Source organism: Pezoporus wallicus, unplaced genomic scaffold (genome assembly GCF_028554395.1).
Source record: "Pezoporus wallicus isolate ANWC-B61680 ecotype Strahan unplaced genomic scaffold, APGP_CSIRO_Pwel_v1 contig_8747, whole genome shotgun sequence".
In the NCBI taxonomy this organism is placed as follows: domain Eukaryota; kingdom Metazoa; phylum Chordata; class Aves; order Psittaciformes; family Psittacidae; genus Pezoporus; species Pezoporus wallicus.
This window is the reverse complement of record NW_026641976.1, coordinates 962,922-986,186: the sequence shown is the minus strand read 5'-3', so window position 1 is coordinate 986,186 and position 23,265 is coordinate 962,922. Positions and strand designations below refer to the sequence as shown.

The 23,265-nt window shown below is 41.6% G+C and overlaps 1 protein-coding gene across 1 annotated transcript; it reads left to right on the top strand.

Moving 5' to 3' along the window:
- Positions 1-8,569: 8,569 nt before the first annotated feature.
- On the top strand, positions 8,570-22,031 carry TMPRSS2 (transmembrane serine protease 2). Its single transcript, XM_057426367.1, has 13 exons — positions 8,570-8,621; positions 9,448-9,643; positions 9,950-10,033; positions 11,570-11,689; positions 13,036-13,165; positions 14,258-14,368; positions 15,169-15,212; positions 15,919-16,093; positions 17,791-17,966; positions 18,725-18,820; positions 19,214-19,356; positions 19,930-20,082; positions 20,283-22,031. The coding sequence occupies exons 1-13, from the start codon at positions 8,607-8,609 to the stop codon at positions 20,292-20,294; spliced, it is 1,455 nt and encodes a 484-aa protein (XP_057282350.1). The 5' UTR covers positions 8,570-8,606; the 3' UTR covers positions 20,295-22,031.
- Positions 22,032-23,265: the final 1,234 nt, after the last annotated feature.

Below are 23,265 nucleotides of genomic sequence, written 5' to 3'. Positions count from 1 at the left end.
TGAATCTCACTGATTCCTTATGGGAGAGCATGAGAAGAAGTAGCCCTACAAAAAAGTTCAGCTGAAAAGCCTAAGTTTAAGGGTGTTTCAATACTACTTATGTTTTTTATACTAAAGGATATGAAGATACATAGAGTTCTCTTTGAATAAACATATGAGCTTAGCTTCTTGGTGTACTTGATGTAATTCCTTGATATGCATTTGGAAATACAAACAAACCCCAAACACTTATCATGCTGAACCTGTGTACTGTGCCTTATCTGTAGTCTCTGAACAGAGATGTTAAGATTAGCATGCAGCAATACTGTAGCTAACATGGCACTTTTATTAAAAGTGAGTGGAATTTCTTCAAACACCTATGCACTTTTCCAGTCATACTCTGAGATTTTAGGATATAAGTGGATTTTTTTTTTTTCACTGGAGCTCAACTTTTGGCAGATAAAAACCTTACTCCTGTGTAGATCTGCTTTACAGGGGAGTTACCACAAGTTATTAGAGCGTTATAAGTAACGTGACCATTGAGATTGCAGTGATTTTCCAGAGTGCCTCTTTATTAAATGGCCTAAAAGGCAGAATTAAAAAGAAGCAGTTTGCTTGGGCTGGATGGTTTATAAGCACTCTTTACCAGCTCCTGACCTGCTCTGTTCAGGGAAGCCTTGTGGCTTCTTATTTGCATACAGCACCCTGAAACACAGGGAAGACTGGCTGACGTGGAAGATCAAAAAAAATAAAAGGCACGGGCCCACCACCACAGCCCCCTCAGGCTAGAGCAGAAACCCCAAGACCCGGGGCACGTCAACCCCGGAGCGCGGCTCGCAAGGGGAGGCACCATCACCGCCGCGACCCCGGGCTGCTCCGGCCAGGGGGTTTGCACGCCCTTTCCGGGGGTCCCTTTGCTTCCGTCCGGCTTGCTCGTTTTGCAGACCATGGCGGGGAAAGAGAAAAGAAGGGGGAAAGGGGATCCTCCGTCCACCTGCCGTCTGACTGGGGACGGCTGCCGGCCCCCACCGGGCACAAAGGGTTGGCGCACGGCTCGGCTCCCCAAGGGGATGGTGGGCGCCGTCCTCCTGCAGGCACTGGCCTCCTCCTCCCCGGCAGTGGGAGGAAGGGGCCGGGCGACGCATCCACCTGGCGGCACCTGCGCTTTCCCCGCCGCTCCCCCCGCCGGGTAACTCCTCCCCGGCTGCGCCGGCTGCTCCCGGCTCGGTGCACCGCGTTCCGTCCCTCCTGGGCTTCGCACGGGCAAGGGCAGTCCCAGGTAAGCGCGGTGCTCTCCTCCGTGGCCCCCTCGCTTCACGCGGACTCTTCCTCCGAGACCAGCCTGTTCCCATATGCCGGACAGCACCGTCTCCCCGTGGAAGGGGCGGGAGGGGGGGCGGGCGGGATCCGGCCAGGCCGCTCCGAGTGGCGCCTGTGGTTTTGGCTTTTGATTATGGAAGTTAACTTTGGGGGAGAGCGGAGGGACCCCGGGAGCACCTGAAAATCGCCATCCCGCATAGGGGCCAGGGGAAGTGGGGAGGACGGGACACGTATGTCGTCGCCTCCCGAGAGCAAGAAAAGGAGGTGCGGGTGGATAAAATCCCGGGGGCTAGTAAACTCACATCTTTTCTGTGGCGTTTCCCTGTGCTTTACCCAGTTGCTCCCTTTCCGTAGCTGGTTTCTCTACTGGTAGATGAACACGGAAAAGTTGCGGTTCCCCGCGGAGCGGTGGGCAAAGCAAGGTGGGAGCTGCGCACTACCTCAGAAGAGGTGAATGGGTTATTGTGCAGTGAACAATGCTGTTCCAGGAGGTACGGGAGAAAAGGTGCGCGGTGCTGTACGCACGCCAGAGCTGGCCCACCTCTCCCTTCTCGAGGTGGAAGTTGTCCATTTCTTGCGGCGTCGTAGAAGCAGACGGGGCGCTGCGAGATTAGGCAGCTTTGTCAAGGTCACGGCGTGAGCAGTTGGCCACACAGAGGATGGGCAGCGTCTGGTTCTGGGGTCTCTTCATTGCGTTCCTTGCAAAAGCACCGGTTTCTGATATCGTTGTCCCAACTTGTCAAGTAATTTTGGAGGAGTAACTCTGTTGATAGACTGCCTTCCCACGGGCGCCCTAGCGTTGAAACTACTGGGCCAAAGTTTTGAATGCTGAAATAACCTTTACTCCCCACTTTCCCTCAGGTGGTTTTACTGACTATCACAGTTTACCCGGACTTTTGAGTTCCACCTCAGGTTTCTGGGTGGGTGCGTGACAGTGAATATAAGAGACCATTCTCATGCTGTGCCTTTGTCTTAACTATTAGCGTTTGCCCTGAGTAAAGTGACACTAATGCCTTTAGCACCTTAGGAAGAGCCAAAGGAAGCAGCTTCACCTCTGAAGGGTGACTTGTATCAACTAAGACAGTGTTAGGCCAGGAACGAGACGGATCAATATAAAGCCAACAGACAGGTGGACTAAGATTAAATATAATGTCAAAGTAGGACTTAACAGAACTTTTTTCATTTTTCCTTTAATTCTTAAACTGTTAAAAATTATACTAGTACATAGAAAAGTTTTCCTGGAGCAAATCTGTCACAGTAGTCTAGCCTGAAAATGGAAATAAGTTGAAAATATGTTCCTTGATGTTGATGAAAGACCAAAGCAAAACAGTATTCTGGAATGCTGGTCAAAATATTTCTCTTGGAGTTACTGCTCCTGAACATATGGGCTCTTCCTGTGTCAGGCAAGGTTTGGTCCACACTGAATAGTTCCAGTACTGCGATGGTAGCTCAGTTTTGTCTGAGCTACTGTATCTGTACTTCTCCCATGTCTTCAGTGCCTGGATCCCTAAACTTGTCTCTGGCAACAGGAGCCTCCCTGGGGAGTGAATTCAGACCTCCTTCCAGCAGTCTTGCTTTTCTTCAGTGTCACACACCCCTTGGAAGTGGTTTACAGCTCCTCAGGATCGCTAATTCACAAGTTGAAAACAGCTGACCTGGGGGAATACCTAAATAAGTCTGATTTGTTAATATGGCTAGTTCTTATTTTCCTGCAGAATGAGCACCTATTGGTACCATATTCATACAATATTTATTTTCAACTCTAATATGGTAGACAAATATTCTTGAGAGCTTTTTTTTTTTTTTCCTTTCTCCTTTCTGGAGTCTCAGTGGTGTAGACAGACACTTGAATTTTATTGCCAGGTGAGGTTATTTGCTTCTGCCATGGACGGGGAAGGACAGAGGAAGAACTGGGGATGTAGCATAGGGAAAGAAAGTATCCAAGTGCCAGGCTGCCTGTTGCTGTTATCCTCTAGCAACACTGTGATCTGTGCATGAGGTGGTGTGTTGTGTGGGCAATGGCTGCATCTGCAGTTGTTGCCTGACCGATAGATCCATCTCCTACCATGCCAGCAAATCTTGTTCTTCTGGGCTTTTCGTCCTTTCTATTTCAGAAATGGCTTTTCTTTCGTAGGGTATTTTGCCACTTATGCACTCAGCTAGGCAACACCACTTTGGCCTCTTTTCTCCCCCCACCCTTCCTAAGAAAGGCATGTAATATACTCATGATGGGCTGAGTTTCATGGTAACATCTGTTCAGAGAAGACAAATAGATGACTATCCGTAGTATGACCACAGCATCCTATAACTGTTTAAAACAAGACTGCTACACTCGGAGCTTTTTCATGTGGAAGTAGTATTAACCTTATTTTGCTGGTATTGGGAATAGTCATGGACTAGTAGTAGCTGGTAGTGCTTGTCAAGAGGCTCTGTTGTTTTTTTTTGACAACTGTTGATAAGTAGTAGCACAGTTTAATGGTATTTTAAGAGTTAATCTAGAGTAGGTTCAAAGCTATTTCTTAGGAGATCTAAGAATGCCAAGGCTCTATTTGTGGCAACCTTTCATATAATTATTTACACAGCCTCATGTATTTCTCTGCAAGATGTGTACTATTACTGCATAGGCACACTGGGTAGAGCTATTGAGAAGGTTAGCTAAAAGGCCAGGACATTGGAAGAACCTGGTTTTGAATACTTGAAGACATTCAGTTGCTTTGTCTTTGATCCCTTCCAGAAAATAAAATTTACCCTGTGCAGTAAATGTTACTCATTTTGTGAATCATCTCCATAAAAATACTCAGTACTACATCCTGCAGAAGTATCAAGGAGCTCTTGTTAATCAAATGACATGAAAAATCTTAATTAGTTCCTTATTTAGTTCTTTTTCATACATAACCGGTTTTTTTTTAACCTTTCTACACTTCAGTTGCAAATCATGCTAATTTTTAGTGTTGCTTGTTAAACAGGAATCTTGACCTTGTTTCTTTTCTCTTGTTCAGATAGCAGAGGCAGGAATTGCCTACTGTGTGAAAAGATCATATAAATGAATCTGGAATAACCTCTTTGCTTATTTTCTCTCTCTTTATTTTTTTATTGCCCCTCCTCCCTTTCCTGCCCACCTTTATACCATGGTTATATTGTGTTTAAGGGTCTGCTACTGAAACTTATAGATGGCTATAAAACTGTTTGGAATAAAAAGGATGAACGCATACTTCCTTTCTAGCATCATCAAAAAAGCTGTAATTTCTTGGCTTGCCCTTTTTAAGGTTGAGCTTTGCACTGGAGTTACTCCTTTGCTATCTTAATAAGCTTTTCCAGTTTATTCATTTGCAAGTACTGTATTTCTTTATCTGGGTAAAGGGAGCAGCTGATTTCTTGGATGTGACACTGAGTTAGTATTCATGTAGAGTGTTTGGGTGCTGTTGTGTTTTGCCTTTTAGAAGCTGGATTTTACTTCATGCATTTGGCTTTTAATTGTTCTGTTCTCTCCTTCCTTCCTTGTTTGCATGTGGTTGCTTTCACGTAGGTCTAACTGTGAAGAACTAGTTTTTTGTTTTTTGTTTATTGTTGTTTTTCAGTTGTAGATACCTATCATAGAGCTTAGCAAACAGCTAATGTTGTTTCTATTTCAGGAAATACCACAAAATATGTATTGAAGTAATACATAAATGCAGGAAGTATGCTGTTGCCCATATAACTTTGGCTTCGCTGGCCAAGTTGAATTCAGTGTTGCGTTAGGATATCTGAAGTTAATGGCTTGATTCTAATTGACCTAGGCATGGAAACAACATGGAGTGATATCTGTATAAAGGCTTGTGGAAACTAATATAGCTAGCAGTGCTTGTGGAACTCCATGCTTCCAAAGCATGTTACTGCTTCTAACTGACAATTGCGTCAGGAATTAGCATAGAATTAGTACAGAATAGTGTACTAAGGAAGTACGATTATTATTTCTTGCATGGAGAACTAGGGTAGAAGCCAGCAATTCTGGTTTCATTAACAAAATCACGGTTAAATCTTTAGCATTTCTTTGCCTTTTGTTCTTTCTTTTGTCTTTTTGGGATGTTGGCTCCTGGCTAGTGAAGGACACACAATGTAGAGGAGTCATGACCTGCTGCTGTGAGGAGGAGGTAAAAGTGGAGGCTCATATTTACCCAACAGTAGTGAGGTGGATGACGAATTGAGGACCACTTACAGCTGAGCAGCATGACCCTGTGCTTGGTGCTTTTCCTGTCCAGGGGACAGTGACTGTCACTGTGGTAGGGAGGAGGACAAGCCTTTGGATGACTAATAGTCTAGGAAGTTTATATTCAGTTATGTTGTATGTTATCAAATGAAGTACAGGCCAACTCTACTGCAGCTTTTGCTTAAATATGAAGAACTAATTTGCAGAAATCCATAGAAAAAATTAAAAAAGCTACAGAAGTTGTTAGCAAGCTGATCTACAAGGCCCTGGCCTCCTGGGCCCTGTCTTCCATACCTTCAAGTCTGCTGCGGGGGAGGGAGTTTCATCCCTGTTTCCTTGCCTGAAAATTGCTGTACACATTAATTCCACTAGCTCACTTTAAAGGACTCTTGAGGTTTGTTTCTTCAGATATACCCAGTAAAGTGCCATTATATCTTGTCAGACATCAGGGGGAATGACTGGCAGTGGGAGGGAAGGATAGGTGTATGTTCCCACTAAACTCTTCTGTATGAGGGTGGGTTTATGATACTTTTATGTGGGATCTATTTAAATCTGTCTGATGTGTGAGGTGAGTTGGAGGCCAAAGTATTGGACTATTGAGATAAGATGGACCAGTCTCTTCCAGCTATATAACTGCTGGGATGGGGAGTATTTGACAGGTCTGTTTGTTTCTCCATGACCCAGCTTCCTTATCTGTGAAGTTGTTGCAGTATTCTTGGTGTATTTGTAAAACCTTTTGAGGTGTGTCAGTGATGCGTGTTTAGGAAAACTAGATTATATCACTGTTGGATGCTATACATGGATTTTTGCCTTAAACTATTTTTGCAAACTAATGGGAGCCTAGTGGTTTTGCTTTAATCTGTCTTTAGTGCACTGGCAAATGCATATGTGTAATAGCATGGAAATCTGTATGTACCTATGTCGTGGTTTAAGCCCAGCCAGTAACTCAGAAAGGTGCAGCTGCTCATTCACTCCCTCCCTTCTTCCTCCCGCTCCTGAAGGGATGGAGAGGAGAATGGAAAGAATGTACCTCCCACAGGTTGAGATATGAGCAGTCCGGTAACTAAGGTATAACACAGAACTACTACTGCTATCACTGACAATAATTATGATAAGGGAAATAACAAAGGAAGAGAATACAACTGCTCGCCACCTGCCAACAGATACCTATCCCAATCCAAGCAGCGATCTAGCCCTTCTGGGTAACTCCCCCCAGTTTATAGATTGGGCATGATGTGCTGTGGTATGGAATATCTCTTTGGTTAGTTTGGCTCAGGTGTCCTGTCTGCTTCCTCCCTGCTTCCCTCCTCCCTGGCAGAACATGAGACTCAGAAGGTCCTTGGTCAGAGTAAACATTACTTAGCAACAATTAAAATCGTCGGTGTTATCAGTGTTGTTCCAAAGCTGAAAGTAAAAAATGCATCACTGTACCATTTACTAAGAAGGAGAAAAATGACTGCTACTGCTGAACCCAGGACAACCTATGACTTCCCTGTGGTTTTTGGTGTGATAATGGAAAACTGTTGTTAATCAGAAGCTGGATGGGAAATAGATTTCCAAAGGCTTTGAAAAGCTAATGTAAAAAATACTTGTTTTTTTCTTTGGTCATAGTATCTATCTGTTTGGTCGCAGTACCTTACCTCAGAATCACTACTTCTGTCTGCTATCCCTGAACTTCCTAATAATTTCCCCCCCCTCCTTTTCAGAGAACAAGGAACAAAAATTTCTTCCTGTGACTTGTTACTTGTCCTCTAAATCTGTGCAGAGCTGCACTTCCTGACTCTGCTGTGAAGAGCTGGGTAAGAATGGATGCAACATAAAGCATAAGTCCTGCAGCCTTAGTCACCAATCTGATGGACTTACTGTAAGTAGGAATAAGGCTTGTTTTTTTACATGTCTGCCATGAGAATGAGAGTTCAACAGTGCATTATTATTTACTTTTCTTTGTTAGCACTAATAAGCAAATACCAGAATGAGCCTTCCTAAATTGTTATGAAGTATTGGCGTGCTCAAGCCAAGCCGCTGTTGAGATATTTACAATTCAGCTTTGGGTGAGATGATGCCTTAGTACAGGTTCTGAAACATAAGCTTATACTTTGGGCTGAATTATGTTGTGTCTTAATACAACTGTTCTTTATAGTCACGGTTTTCAACAGGGGTCATGGCAGTGTGCCTGTGTGCAGGGTACTGCTTTGCAAGCTGGAGAAAGGTATTTCTCAGTGCGTGACTGAGGCACTTCCTAGGCTGCTTTTTCATGTAGAGTAACATTATGAAAGGACTCAATAGATTAAATTTTTTATTAAAATGATTGCTTATAGAGGTGTATAACTGCCTATTTTCGAACTGTACCAGAAACATTTTGTGTTTCTTGTGTCTTTGCTAATCTGTGGTTTTACTTAATGTTAATGTTTAACTTTAAAATAAACTGCTATATGCTTGAAACATTGGATGTTGCTCCTCTCTTTTACTCTGTGTGAAAAACTTCCGTATTGATGTGGCATATTGTTTCCCTGCTGTACTTTTTTCCCTGTTTTTGCCGTGGTGGCTACAACACACAACCGAGATGACAACTGTTTGCGGTGTGGAAGAGTGAAAAAGATGTGGCCTGTGGGCTGCTAGCCGTGGCATTGTTAAATGAGTTAGTTGAATTTGTATTTCCTGATGCTTTGTTCATGTTCTCGTTTCTGTGTCATAAGCCTCAGAGCGATACATGAGTAAGTGTTGAGAGAGGCAGGAGGACCTGAACTTGGTACTGACACCATGTGGGTTGTTGCCAGGATATTCTTTAACTCTCATTCTGTCAGCGAGAGTGAGCACTAAGTTAATCTTCTTGGTTTGTGTGGAGCTCGTGTTAATGAATAGTTGCCACTGTATAATCCTCAAGGTTGTATTGAGAGGCTATTGAGATCTGATTTCATGCTGCACCTTAATTTGGACCTTCTCTTGAAATACTTGTGTATTTTTTCCCTGGAGATTTGGTGTTTTTCCAAAGGGAAAACTGACAAGAGATGTGGCAAAGCTTCTGTTTGTGATTGTTCTCTGTTTTTGTTTTTTTTTATTTTTCATATAGGTTCAGGTTTTACTTCCAAACACTTGAATTGTTTTGATATTGCTGATAAAGATGACCTCTACTGTAGTAAGTAAAATATTCAAAATATTCCTCTCTGATTTTTTTTCTCTAATGAGGTTTTATTTGTTTATAGGTAACAGCCTATTAAGTGGTGTTGTGGTTAACAAGTCTTTTAAAATGTGGAGTAGTTGTGTTTTCTGCAAAAAAGGAAAGTCACTCTGAGGCAAATGCAAGAGGCTTGAATTAACTAGCACTTCAAATGCCCAGGTGCTCCTGGGAGACATTTGTGCTTTTAAAGCTTGTTTTGGAGGTATAGATTGAAATGGGTTCTAACTAGCTCTTCATGCTCTTTCAGGATAAATATTCCACGTCTGTTTGTAGGCCAGAAATACCTTAAGTATACCTGGTGGTGTTTTAGGACATTATGGGGCAGTAAGCATTCATCCTAGACCTGGACAACTGCACCCAGAGAGGCTGTTACTTGTCAGTGTTTCTTTCAGTGATGGTGCTACCTAAAACTGGCCTTGCTGCTTACTTCTACCTTGTCGGATGTTCTAATGCAATGGTTTGTGCAGCCAGCTGGAAGACTGGGCTCAAGAATCCTTCTTGAGTTGCTTTGGATCAGGAGACTGATCCCTTCATATGCCTTCCAGCCTCACTCTGTTATTTTTATTATTCAAAATGCAAGGTATTAGGCATGTACTATAAATCTCTTTGTGCGAATTTGAGTGACTAGGATGTGTATGCATGCATGGTGTATTTCTGCATTGGCAGAATTATTTAGCAGGGTTCTGAATGTAAATGGCACCTGAAACTTACTTTGTCCTAATTGCCCTCTTGCCTCTCGTTTTTAATTTTCTCCTGTTTCCTTCACCTCAACATTCCCATTTAGGGTCCACCGCCATACTATGAAAATCGTGGCTTTCAGCCAGAAAATGTCTGTTCTGCCAGGCAGCCAGTAGGTGCTAACCCGTATCCCCAGTACTTCACAACAAATGCTCCGTCAGTGCCAAGCTATGTCCCAAAGGTTGATACCTATCAGTCGAGTAGGCCAATAGCACATTCATCCAGGAGAACATGTTCATCAGGTAAGTTTTGGTGTGATTTCTTCCAAATTTAGACTTAAGGTCTTCCTAAGTAAGATAATAAAGGGGATCTTCCTTTCCAACTCTGGTATTGAAGGAGCCACCCCCCTGTGGATGAAGAAGTAATAGCTGGCTGGGATACCAGCGTAACTAGACAGCAACTTGGGTGATTTGGAGGAGGGACAGTGGAATGGAGGAAAGTCTGTTTGGCAAAAAGTGTGGGGTTTTTATTTCGAGAAAATAGATGGTGGTTTGAAATTACCTTATTTTTGAACATAATTTCTCTTTTTCTTCTTGCTTTCATTTCAGGTGTAAAGAAAGCCATAATCATTATAGTAACTATTTTAATAGTCATTTGTTGTGCAGTTGCTGCTTTCTTCATTTGGTATTTTGGTAAGAATTTTTTTTTGTTCTGAAAGGAAAGATGTATTAAACTTTTAAAGTTAGAAAAATAAATTCTTCCATTTTATGCCAAATTTGTGACAATAAAGCCTTCATTACCTATCTCTTGAGAGATGACTGTAGTAATAGGACAAGGGGTAATGGCCTAAAACTTAAACAGGGGAAGTTTAGATTGGATATAATGAAGAAGTTCTTTACTGTGAGGGTGGTGAGGCACTGGAATGGGTTGCCCAGGGAGGTTGTGAATGCTCCATCCCTGGCAGTATTCAAGGCCAGGTTGGACAGAGCCTTGGGTGACATGGTTTAATGGGAGGTGTCCCTGCCCATGGCAGGGGGGTTGGAACTTGATGATCTTAAGGTCCTTTCCAACCCTAACTTTTCTATAATTCTATGAACTTATATTGCTTCCTAATGGAGTTTGTGTTTTTGTTCTGCTTGGGGTTTTTTCCTCCCCTCCAGTCTATCTACAGAGCTGGTGAAGTGTAACTGTGTGGCACCATACCTGTTAGTAGAGAGTAGCTTGAGCTCTTGCAAGGGGTTTTGCACTGGGGGATAGCTGGCACGTGGCTGTGTGTCGCCAACATGTTCTGCAGTGCATTTCATCAGGAAGTTACTGCTGCGCATCTTTTCTGAAATGTAACTGTTCTGAACTTCACGTAAATTCAGGTGAAGGAAGAAGATTGAAGCAGATATATTGTATACCTTAACTGCAGGAGTGTAGACCATCAAGATACCTTTTATTTTGATAAAACAGGATCTCTCTTGGAGCAGAAGTAATTCGCATCCATTTGTTTGTTTCTGTGAGGCTTTTGCTTTGAAAGTGCATTAATGTGTGAGCCCAGCCTGTCTCGCCACTGTGACCCTTACCACAAATGGTGTCCTCACCTTGGAAGTCATCCCCAGCCAGGGTGGCTGAACTCTGAGGCTGGGCTAGAGCACTTCCGTTCAGTTTAGGATAAGTTTGTCTTGTGCTATCTTAATTTCCCTTTCATGAAAGCCACTTTTTGAATGAAACTAAAAAACAAATTGTTATGCTTTTAGGAGCCTCTCTGTTCTGTGGAGGAAACAAAAGGAAGAGAGAAGGGTGTTAATTTAAAACTATTAGGATGAGACTCACTTTATTTATACAGGATGAATGTAATCTTGTTTTAAATGGCAGCGAAAGCAAAAGGATGTAATTGGAGTAATTGCTTTCTTCCTCCTTTTCCGTTTCTCAGTGTTATGTTTTGTCAGTGTAAAGCTGACTCCTTTTAGACAATTTAATGTTGCTTGCTTATTCACGGGAGGCAGTGGGCAAAATCCAATCAGCTGCATCAGTGACTTAATCTGACAAGTAATGTAAAGAACAGAGCATCTTCTGTTGTGTCAGGCTAGGTCTCCTCCCACCTCTGAGTTAGGGTTAGGGTTAGAGCTCTTTCTGATGTTTTGCTTTATCGAAGTGGAACACTCCTTGAGAGTAAACAGTAGTCACCTAAGGCTAAGGTAATTGATGTTCAGTCTAATGTCTGTGTTGCTCTCTACCTGCAGTAGAGAATCGTTGTCTTGGCTCCTTAATTGAGTGTGGATCTTCAGGAGTGTGTATACCACCCTCGCAGTGGTGTGATGGAGTGAGCGACTGCCCCAGTGGGGAGGACGAAAACCGGTGTGGTGAGTGCTGTCAGTCAAGCAGGGGGACCTTCAGCCAACTGCAAGAGGTTTTTGAGCAGATTGCCTAGTCTAAAGCCAGCCTAAGCTACAATAGGGCTGTTTTAGCCTAAGTTATACCTCTAAAATGGTTTTAGGATGTTTGAATGCTTTGAAGGCTGTATCTAGATACTCACTTTGTTTCCAGACCGATTGAAAAGCTGAAACAAAATGACTGATTTCAGGGGTTTGAGATGGCTGAATCAGTTTTTAGAGTATCACCTTTTCATTTGAATGGGATTTGTGCAAAACTGAATGTTACATTGTCTCTGGAATGAACAGTCATGGTTGACTTTGAAGTAGACTTTCAGGTGATAATATAAAGCTGGTGGTCTTCAGTCAGGCTTGTCTTTTTCCACATATTTTGCACTCTTCATTCTCCCAGTAATGATTCAACTACTTCATAACTCCTTTGTGTAAGAAAGCCTGATCTGGTCAGTTTGTTCAACTGAAAAGATGCCAAGGGAGGCTTTAGTGCAGAGCTGAAGGTGGAAATATCATCAATTTGTCTGTTCCAGAGGCACGGCATCTCAGTTCTAACACCTGTGTTGTGCCAGTGCTACTCTAGAAAACTCTGGCTGTACTCTTTTAATCTCTCTGGGAACTTTTATTCTGCACGTCTTGTGTAAGGGTAGTATTTCCTGGCATATCCTCTAAGGCTGTTCCTCTGCATTTGGTTAAGTAATGGGTTTTTGGAGAAGCTTGTTCATTCCATCCTTTTGCTTGAACTGTTTTATATTAAATTAATGTGCAAATAATTTTGCGTGTTACATATGGGATACAATACGTAAGGGATACAAAACACAATGGGACATGGAGTGTCAGAGTTAATTGCTCCTTGTTACATTCTTGCACTATAAGCATTTCTATGAATAAATTTGATCTATTAATATCCAATAAAAACATATTACAATATATTTTATTTATACACAATGCATGATATATTAAGAAATACATGGTTGCGTAGATGATGAGAGGCTATTGCAGTCTTTCTCTGTGGTAGAATGTGAAAGAGAATTTTGAGCATAAAAGCTGTAATGAAAGATGAACAGTCTTGAACACTTGCATTTTTAAACTGGCAATTCTTCAAATTGCTTTACACAAAGTAATAAAGTCATTTCAATATTTCTGTCTACTTGGTATTTCTTCAGAATTGGGATAGAAGGCAGCATTAAATTAACACCACTTCATACGTACAAAAAAAATATTATGGTTAACAATACTTTTAAGGAGAGAGAGAGAGAGCAGTAATATAGCGTGTGATGTTCTTGGTTTGTTTTGTTTTTTTTTTCTTCTTCCTTTTCTGGCAGTTAGACTTTTTGGACCAAACTTTATCCTGCAAGTTTATTCACCTGTCAGCAAATCCTGGTATCCTGTTTGTCAAGATGACTGGTATGATGATTATGGGAAGACTGCATGTAAAGACATGGGCTACAGTGTGTAAGTCTAACCTTCATTAGCCTTTGCACATACATAGAAAGGTTAAAATTTCCCTCTTGCTGTTTTAAAGACTGTGTATGTGAAACAAAAAGCAGCTGGCAGTCTAGTTTTTGTGAACGAAGGTGGGTGTTATTTTAACAGTGGTAGCTGTTACAGAATCAAAATGAAATATGGCTCCAATCAGTTATGGGGTCTGACCTGCATGCCGTAGTAACTCAGTGGAGTCACTTGTACCCAATACATTCACTTACAAACGTCTTCCAGAGCTAGCTTCAGATCATTATAATTGCTCAGTAACATCCAGTCTATCATCACCAGTGTTGCATAGAAAGCCTTGGCCTTCTGAGGACATAAGTAACACAAGCTCATGTGGAAAATCGATGTAAACATTTGTGTCCCTGAGTGCTGCCTGTGTTCTCCTTGCAGAATGCCGTAGGCTAAATTCTTCTATGGTGAAACACTTGATGTTGCATCTTTCTGATGCAGTTGTCAAATGCTGTCTACTGTTGTGCATGGAGTAGTGGGGTGAATTTATTGTCCAGGCAGAACTTGTGTGTGCCCACTCTGTCATCATGGCACCCTGAATTCAGGTCTTTGAACCAGCAATGACCCCAGCAGTTCCAACTCTAGTAAGACAGCCCAGCAGCGACTACATGGAACTTGTCCTCACCTGGAAAGGCTGGCAGAATAGCACCACTTGCTACTGCTCTCATTATGCCACAGAAACATGCCTGTCATGAGTTACTGGACCTGAACTTTGCTATGCTGTGTAAATGTATGTAAATGTACTGGCAAAGGCATCTCTTCATCTTGCGCTATTTCATGAGGCTGAAGATTCCTGCTGTGTGTGCATATTAGATAAAAATAATATTTTAATCTAGTAACTGTTTGATGGGAAATGGAACTTGACAAAATTTTGAAGAATCTGAGTCTCTGGCACCTTACAACACCCCTGGGGTACTGTGCTTAATTAAAAAATAAAATCCTATTTTTGGTTGTGCTTTTGTGAGAAACTGTAGCTTGGCACACTGTACTGGTTTTTGTTTGAAAACTGAAACTGCTGGGTTTCATAATGGACTTTCTGTTTTGCAGAGATACATACTACTACAGTCAAGGAGTAGCAACTGAAGATGGCTTTAAAAGCTACATGAAGCTGAATGCAAGTGCTGGGAATGTAGACTTGTACAAAAAGTTGTATTGCAGGTATCTTTGTCTAATACAAGCTTATTTCCTTTTATCAGCGTCTTTCTAGCTTTGTAAGAGGTGTAGTTTCTTCCTGTAGCATAATGCAAGCACATCTTTTAGTGGGGGTTTTTAGAGGGAAAGAGACTTTGTTTTTCTTCTATTTAAGCAACTGCTCTCCTATTTAAAACCACAGCTGTCTTTTTCCCTCCCTTCCTCTCTTCATTTTCAAAAGAGATCTTCCATCCTGCTCCCTCCATGCTGCCTAGATGGCTGCCATGTCAAAGGTACTTTTCTAAGGCTCTTTAGCCATCAACAGGAGTTTCTATAAGGTGTCAATAGCTACCAGCTGTAACACATTCACAGCAGATGGTACAGCTTTGGATTTGTTTTTCTTTAGTCATATGAACACACAAAATGGATCTTTCATTGTGGAAAGTTATTTTTATTCTCATTAAACAACTCTGAGGTGTCTGGTTTCTAAACCTGTAGACTGCTGTGCCTGCGAAGTTCCCGTGGCTTCATTGTTTAGATTCTTCTACAGCTAATTCATAATTCAGCTCAACTTTTTCCTCACGCTGTTCTTCGTATTGCTTCTCAACAGGCTTACAGACCTTTTGTGCAAGAAATGGTGGAGGTCAGATCATTGCTGGTAGGGTAGCTGGAAAGTGAAAAGAAAACTGGGAACTCTGGGCAGGAAAATGAAAGTGAGAGCAGGGCATGTAGCTGGAAAGGGTAGCAGCAGCTGGAGGGTGATCTTTGCTCACCATTTTCTTCACTGTATATCTAAAAACCCGTTTTTTTTTTTATTTCTATTGCAGTGATTCCTGTACATCAGGAAAGGTGATTTCTCTGCGTTGCATACGTAAGTGACTGTTTCTCAAACTTCTGCTTATTCATGAAATGCTCTGACTGGGAAGTCCTTTCAAATAGGCATAAATAATTGCTATCTTTTGATGGGCAGGTGATTTAACTCTTGGTTTCCAAGTTTCAGATGTTAAAAGATGAGAGCAAGAAGGGAGAGGAGACGAGAATGTTGGACTCCCAGTTGCTTTTGTCTTTGCTGCCACCAGCTCCTTTAAATTTACTTTCCTGCAGTGAAGCTTTGTAGCCTTTACCCAGTAATTGTGGTGGGACATTTATGGCACATCTGCTCTCCAGCGCACAGACATTGGGAGGGCAGTGTGTTCTTGATGGTGGTGGCTGTCATAAGGCAATTCCTGGTTGTTGTCTGTTTTGTTGCACAACACAGCACTGTGTCTATGTGGATCACCAGAGATGCCTGAATACCACGTTCAGGGGTGTAAAGAACCACTGGTTTGTGGTGAACTGAGGACAGCAGCTACCAAATACTAATCTTGATGTTTACAATATGAAGGGAGTGTGGGCTATGGGAGACTTGCGATCTTGGTGTGCAAGGCAGGGGTGCAAGCTAAGGCATATTGAAGGCCAGCAGTGCAGCGGTCAGACATAGTCTATGCTCCTCTCTGCTAGGGAAGCCTTTGTTGCAGAAGCCATCTTCCAGACCAGCTTGCTCTTTAATGCTTCTGTGTGTGTAACTGACTCTTTAGAGTGCGGCCTCTCCACTAAAAGCGTCAGCATCATGAACAGAATCGTGGGCGGCAGCGGGGCGGTGCTGGGGCAGTGGCCATGGCAGGTCAGCCTCCACGTGCAGGGCACCCACATCTGTGGAGGCTCCATCATCACCCCTCAGTGGATAGTGACAGCTGCCCACTGCGTGGAAGGGTGAGTCTGTCCTTTGTCTCTTGAGTGGTGATTTTCCTTGCTCCATGCTGAAATACACAGATTTGCTTAAGCCTCCCAACTTTTTCCTTTAAAACTGAATTAAATACCATTTCTTCTCTCCCCCCCGCCTTTAATGCAGGTGCTAGGTATGGTATTTTGTCTAGGTAGCAGTATGATTTTCAATCGTTAAGGGAAAATGTTGTGGAGGAGGCTGGCTGCAGATCATCTGTCTATTTTCTACAGGAAGAAAATCTTACTTGTTGAAGGTGGAAATTAAGTTGAATGGTGGTGTACAGCACAGGTACCCACCCAACTGAAGATGTAAACTCAAAGCACAAAGCTTAATGCCAGGCAGTACAGTGTTTTCATGAAGGTGTTAAACTGCACTGTGAGGAAAAACAAAAAAGGGAAAAAAAAATTGGGTGAAAAAAAAAGCAAAAAAAAAAAGCCAAACCCTCAAATATCACACAGCTGTAGATATGATCAATTTGAAGATGCTTGTACTGCTTATTTCCTCTTATCTTCATGCCACATGGTAGTGAAGCCCAAGTCAGTATTAAATGTTAGTTTATACCTGTCCAAGAAGCACTATAAATTGGCATAAACAAGGAAAATGTACTTGGTACATTTTTAACATGTAAAGGAGTGTTGAGGGTGTTGTGGTACCTATGTACAGTGGCAGAATGTATTTAAAAGGTGGCTGCTTCTGTTGGAGGAAAAATTCACTAAGGAAAAACATGTTTAATGGTTGGTTGACTGGATCACAATTTGAGGCTAAGCCAAGAAAAAATAACTTTGTCCTTAAGCTTGAGAAAGGAATGCAAGTGTGTGTTCTTACGTGATGATCTTATCCCTCCTTTGTTTTCTGATTTGAGCTCTGTAAGATGCAAAAGCTTTAGGAATGGCAATCAGGCTGTAGCTGGTACAGAGCTGGTTTTCAGTCTTGTGGTGGGGTTGGAGTTTTGTTTGTTCGTTCTTAGGTGTGTTTTTTTTTTTTTGGAGGGTGTTTGTTTTTGTTTGTTTTTTTTTTGAGGGGGGACAACTGTTGCAAGCACTACTGCCTTGGCATTTCTTGTGGAACGAGTTCTAACACTTGTAGGAAGTTTTCTAGTGATCATTTTTAAACTATGCTGGAGCACAAGACTACTTAAATTGCATCTAGCAAACATGCTCAACATTTAAAGCTACCAAGACCACACACCAAAAACCCCCACAAACCTGTCATTTTCAAGATAGTGAAATTCCTTCACTGGATCATGTTTTTACTCCTTCTGGCTTTTGCCGCCCCTGTGCGTTTTGGATAGATAGTACGTGAATGACACTGCAGACATGTGAGACCTCAGAAATAACTGCTTGATCCCTCAGCCATGGAAATCAATAGACTTCAGTGTTGCAGACTCAGACTATAATTTTCTATGCTGAGTGACTAAGGGGACAGACAGTGACACCCCTTTTCAAAGATTTTTTTTTTTAATTTATTTTTATTTTTAATATATTTATGAAATTAGAGTCAAGCTTTCCCGAAGTGAGAGGTGTTGTAATTTGTTTACCTTGTTCTTTGGAAATGGTAGTCAAATGCACGTGTGTTCTTGGTCACACATGCATTTGACTACTGTTTCTGAAGACTGTTTTTTGAAGGTCATAATCTGTGACTCATTACCAGAGAAGCAAACCTTCTAATCTTCCTTTTTCTCTAGACAATTTTCTGAACCGCACAGCTGGAGGGTTTATGCTGGGATTCTGAATCAGAATGAGATGATCATCAAAAATGGTTACAAAGTGCAACAAATAATTTCCCACCCAGATTATGATACAGATTCTAAAGACAACGATGTCGCCCTTATGAAGTTAGAGACATCGTTGAGTTTTACTGGTATGTATCCTGCTCTTAGGGAAAAAATCTGATAGCAATGAGCGTGTCCATTAAAACGTCTGAATTTCATCAAGAAATCCTTGTAGATATTTATGGGAATAACACAAAATGTGGGTAAAGAGACCTTAGAGACAGAGACGGGGTAGAGGTAGAAGCAGAGGGCCCACCCTCCAATTTTCTAAGTAGAATTTATTTAAATCTAGTACATGGTAAAAGAGCTTGGGCTTATTTCAACAATTTTCTTTTACCCCAGAATGTTGTACAGTGCTTACATATTGCCACTCCTATATATACAGGCTCAGGACATAGAGGTGGGGAGCTGACTAAACCACAAACCAAGTTCTATCAAGTAACAATTCGAAAGCCAAAAGAACAACCCCAAAAGAAGTGTTCCAAGAAGTGTCTGTCTTAAAAGTAGATGTAGGTTGTTTGTAAGCAAGCAGTATAAAATAGAGAACAAACCATATTTAAACTTGAAGTGCTTTTTATGTACAGGTCCTTTGTATTTCAGTGCATCGTTTTGAAGTTCTACTGGAAGCAATCTGCAGGAGCTCTTCTGCTGCTGCTAACCTCTGTTTATCAGGTTTTTCGTTTCCATTGAATCCTGCTTGCTTTGTAATTATTTTCAGCAGGGTAAAGTACAGGGAAAATGCATGGTGTGTATGTATTGAAGCGGTGGTCATGATTATGGTTATGCATTTATTTTGAATTATGTCTGGACATCTGGGATTACAGATGTTACTGTGTTTCTTTTGTAGATACTGTACAGCCAGTTTGTCTGCCTAATCCAGGAATGATGTTTGAGCCTAATCAGGAGTGCTGGATATCTGGATGGGGAGCAGAGAGCCAAGGAGGTAAAGAGTGGCTCTGGAATACTTTGATCTTCTACATAAACCACAGCAACTGTAGGGAGGTGTTCTTTGCCTCCTGCAGATTTCATGTGCTTTTAATAGCCCTGTAGATAACACAGTTGATTTGGGGTTGGAATAGGCAGGTAGGTGCCATGTTCTCTTGCTTTACAGTCCACTGACAGCAAAGCAGGGTAACTCACTGAACTCTTGGGAGGGAGTTTTAGTGTCATGTTGTCTCTGTGTGGTGGACCATATATCTTAAGTGTCCATCCCAATGTTTCTAGTATGTTTAATCTTGAGCAGTGCTAGCAGAAGAGATTTATAATAGTGACATAATGTGATGCTTGTTCTAATTTTGTCTTTGTATGTGTGGTTTTGTGTGTGTTTTATTTTTAGGTAAAACATCAAATAACTTGAATTATGTTAGGGTGTCCTTAATAGAACAGTCTACGTGTAATTCTGTCTTTGTCTATAATGGTGCAATTTTGCCTACAATGATCTGTGCTGGATATCTAGAAGGAGGAATTGATTCCTGTCAGGTTAGTATTTCTCATGACCGCATAATAATGATCTGATTATTTTTGTGGTCTCACTAGTAGGCTTTTCTAATGATCTATTAATTACAAACAGTTGGGGGGGGGGGGGGGATGTGAGGAAGGAAAGATAACATTTTGGTTGAGTTTCTAATTCCTTTGATGGTGCATCCCTTAAAAAGGGTGAGATTTTGTTTCATCTTCTGAATGGCTGCCAGAGTTCTCACTAAATACCCAAAGAGGGTAAGGCAGTCCTTTTGAATGCTTCAAGGATGTTTTGTTATCTGGTATTTAAAGTTCAATGAATGATCTTCATAACCACAGTGATACCCTACCATTATGTTGGTGAACAAGAAAGTCAATAATGCCTGTATCATTTAGTGCATTGGGCAAACAATTTTCATCACTATTACAAGCAGTCGTTATTTAATACTGTAATTGCCATCACATTTTATTTTAGTGACTGCCTTACAATGGTGGTTAGCTTTTTTTTGAAACTTAACCTGTATTCCTGAAGTGAAATGGATTGTGTCTTTTCTGGTGGCCAGGTCAATAATAATACATTTGCATTTTGTGCAGGGTGACAGTGGAGGTCCTCTAGTAACTAACAAAAACTCCTTGTGGTGGCTGGTTGGAGATACTAGCTGGGGATCTGGCTGTGCTACTCCCAATAGACCAGGAGTGTATGGGAATATGACTGTGTTTACAGATTGGATTTATAAAAATATGCAGGTAAAATATGTGGGTGGTTTTAATAATTGAAAATGTCCAAAATTCTAAACCTTGATATTTTTTTTTTTATTTAAAAAAAAATAAATGTGACTTGTCTGCTAATGGGGCTGTTCTGTTGCGAAGCATCTAAGTAATTGATAAGGTAGGCAGTCAGCTGTCAACAGAACTTGAACCTTTGTTGATTTGTTTTTTCTACACAGGCAAACCGATGACAATGCTGGCTGTCCTCCTTGCTGATCAATGTTTCTGAGAACAGGAATAAATGAAGCCATGGGTGCCTGGGATATTTATTCACTTTGCAAATGATTTTTTTTTCCTCTTTGAATTATTTAAAAAAAATAACATGAAGGATTGCACACTCGGTTCTGTGCTGGCTACAGTGACTGATCTTAATCAATGAAGGATTATCACAATGATCACCTTTCTTCTTGTGGTGGTCTTGTGCCTGGCAGAAACTGTTCTGTCACCTGCTTAATGAAATGTCTCCTTCTAGTTGAGTAACTCTGACTTGATAATCAGGTACAGGCTTATAATGGCAATTTTAATCAAATTTTAAGATTTTTGTAGCAGGATGATGAGACGGTTTAGTAACGTTTTAAATTAAATGTTAAATAATGTGAATGTTGACTCTCTGAGCTGCTGGTTGGCAATTTAAAAATAAATAAATGTTTTTTGGTATAGAATCACAGAATGGTTTGGGTAGGAAGGGACCTTAAGGACCATTTAGTTCCAACCCCCCTGCCATGGGCAGGGACACCTGCTAGACCAGGTTGCTCAAAGCCCTGTCTAACCTGGCTTGAACACTGCTAGGGATGGGGTATCCACAGTTCTCTGTGGGTACCTGTTCCAGTGCCTCACCAACCTCATAGTACAGAATTTCTTCTTAATACCTAAACCTAAATCTACCCTCTTTCAGCCTGAAGCCATTCCCCCTTGTTCTGTCCCTACATGCCCTTGTAAAAAGTCCCTCTCCAGCTTTTCTGTAGGCCCCCTTTGGGTGTTGGAAGGCTTCTGTGAGGTGTTCCCTGAGCCTTCTCCAGACTGAATAAGCCCAACTCTCTCAGCCTGTCTTCACAGCACAGGTGCTCCAGCCCTCTGAGCATCCTTGTGGCTCCTTCTGGACTCGCTCCAACAACTTCATGTCCTTATTATGTTGGGGGCCCCAGAGCTGAATGCAGTACTGCAGGTCGGGTTTCATGAGAGCAGAGTAGAAGGGGAGGAGTATATGTATGAAGGGAAGTTTTCATGCATTATGGTAGAGGCACACAAAAAAAAAAAAACCAACTGTGTATTCAGGTAATTAAAAGCCCTCAGTATCTCAGCACAGCAGTCATCCAAGTCAGATTGTCTGAAGTGAGACCAGTCCGACTGTGCTGTTCTGCCTTAAGCTTCTCTGAACCCAAAAAGGGCAAACCCTGCTGTCACTCTTGATGTAGGCTGTGCTCCAGAGCTGTAGCAGGAAGCAGTGAATTAAGTGTCCCAAAGGTGAGGTTCCTGGCTGCGTGCATTGAGGTTGAGTCTTGAACTCTCCCTGCTGAGAAAGGCAAAAGGCAAAGTTTTTCAGTAAGGCTGTGTTGCAAGCGCTAGACCTCCAATTGCAGACACACGTACAGAGGCTGGATATTTTATACAAAGAAACACAAATTCGCATTTCTGTGTAACCAGATGAACTACCTCATTTATAAAATTTGGCTTTTAATTCCTTACAGCTCTCCTTTTGTGTATCTGCATGTATGTTTTTAGCAAAATGTAATTAATGTCAAGAGTGCCACCTCAAGTATGATTTTGAAACTTATAATCATAGTGCAAAGGATCAAAAAGCCATAACCAGTCTATTTTAAGACAGATACATCTTTTGAATGAAATGACTCCACTAGTCTTGTTTTCTCCTTTAGTACTGAAGTGCAATTATCTTGCATGTAAACACTGCACCAAATAAATTTTTTTTTTATGAATCTTTTTCCTTAGTCGTGGTTTGTATTTTTTTGCTTTGTGTTTGGTTTTGGGATTTTTTAATTCTTTTTTTGGAGATAGTTGCTGCATTCAGTGTCTGAAGTGCTTTGAGAATCCAGTTAGAAAAGAAAAACCCTAAAATGTAAAACAAATTAAAACAACACAAGAGGGTGATCCAAGAGGCTTCTTTTTTTTTCCCCCTAAGGTCCTTGTACAATCCCAAGGCAAGAGAGCTTGATGTCCATGAATGCTGCATGTGTTTTAGTGGCTGGGTCTAATGAAATCACTCCGGCTTGTGAAAATGAATTAAATAAGCAAGTTTAGCCTAAAGGCAGTGGGTCCATGGAGTCACACCCTATTTTGTTATTACATCTCATGCTGCCTGAAGCAATGTGTGCCTGCCTGTCTTCTCAAGATGTGAGACAAGGTGCTTTCAATAGCACATGAGCATTAAGTGTGACTTGGGGGATACCATGAAGCAGTCAACAAGTTGAAAGTACATTCAAAATAGAGATTAAATAAGTTATTGTGGGATCAGGCTTCTTTATGGCTTCTGACCTGCAGCACTGCAAGTCAGTAGTAGCAAAACATCATTATACTGAAATGTGGAAAACTGGCTGTAGTGCTAAACAGAGTTAAGAAAGTTGTACGCTCTACTGGGGTGAAAGCTGTGCCACAGAAGTCAGCCATGTTTAGCATCCTGGATGATTTAATCTCTTGGACATCCAAATTCCTGCTATCTACTGAATTGCCCATCAGTCCCAAAATTTCAGGTGATGCTCCAGGCTTCTAAAAGAAATAGCCTCTTAGCCTTTCTCTACAAATCAGAGAACTGACAAATGAGAAGCAAAGCCAACAGCATCCTGTAGATGTCCTGATAAGATGTAGTTCCCTTTTTTTCCATCTAGGCTGGCATTGTTTCATGTCCACTGTGTACACTCTACCTACTGGGCTGGGACTGAACAGTGGCAACAGCTTGCAGAGTTGTTTTTCAGGCCACGGCAGGAAAGACATCAATCACCGTGAGGCAAAACCACAAAGGGAAGTGTGGGGTTGCTAAGGTTGTGCACTATGCTTCATCTAGGAAAGTCAGGTAATGTGATTTCTACAGTTTGTGAGTTATACAGCTGAAAGCCCTCATCATCAAACAAACAAAACACCACAACCCTCAAGAGCTCTAGCTTTTTAATAATTATTTTAATGGTTATACAAAGTTCATAAAGCAAATGT

Bases quoted from the DNA above. Each gene is read 5' to 3' on its own strand.
- TMPRSS2 (XM_057426367.1), top strand. The intron at 10,034-11,569 runs GTAAGAATTTTT...CTCTACCTGCAG, and splicing joins TTTCTTCATTTGGTATTTTG to TAGAGAATCGTTGTCTTGGC. The intron at 19,357-19,929 runs GTTAGTATTTCT...CATTTTGTGCAG, and splicing joins GAGGAATTGATTCCTGTCAG to GGTGACAGTGGAGGTCCTCT.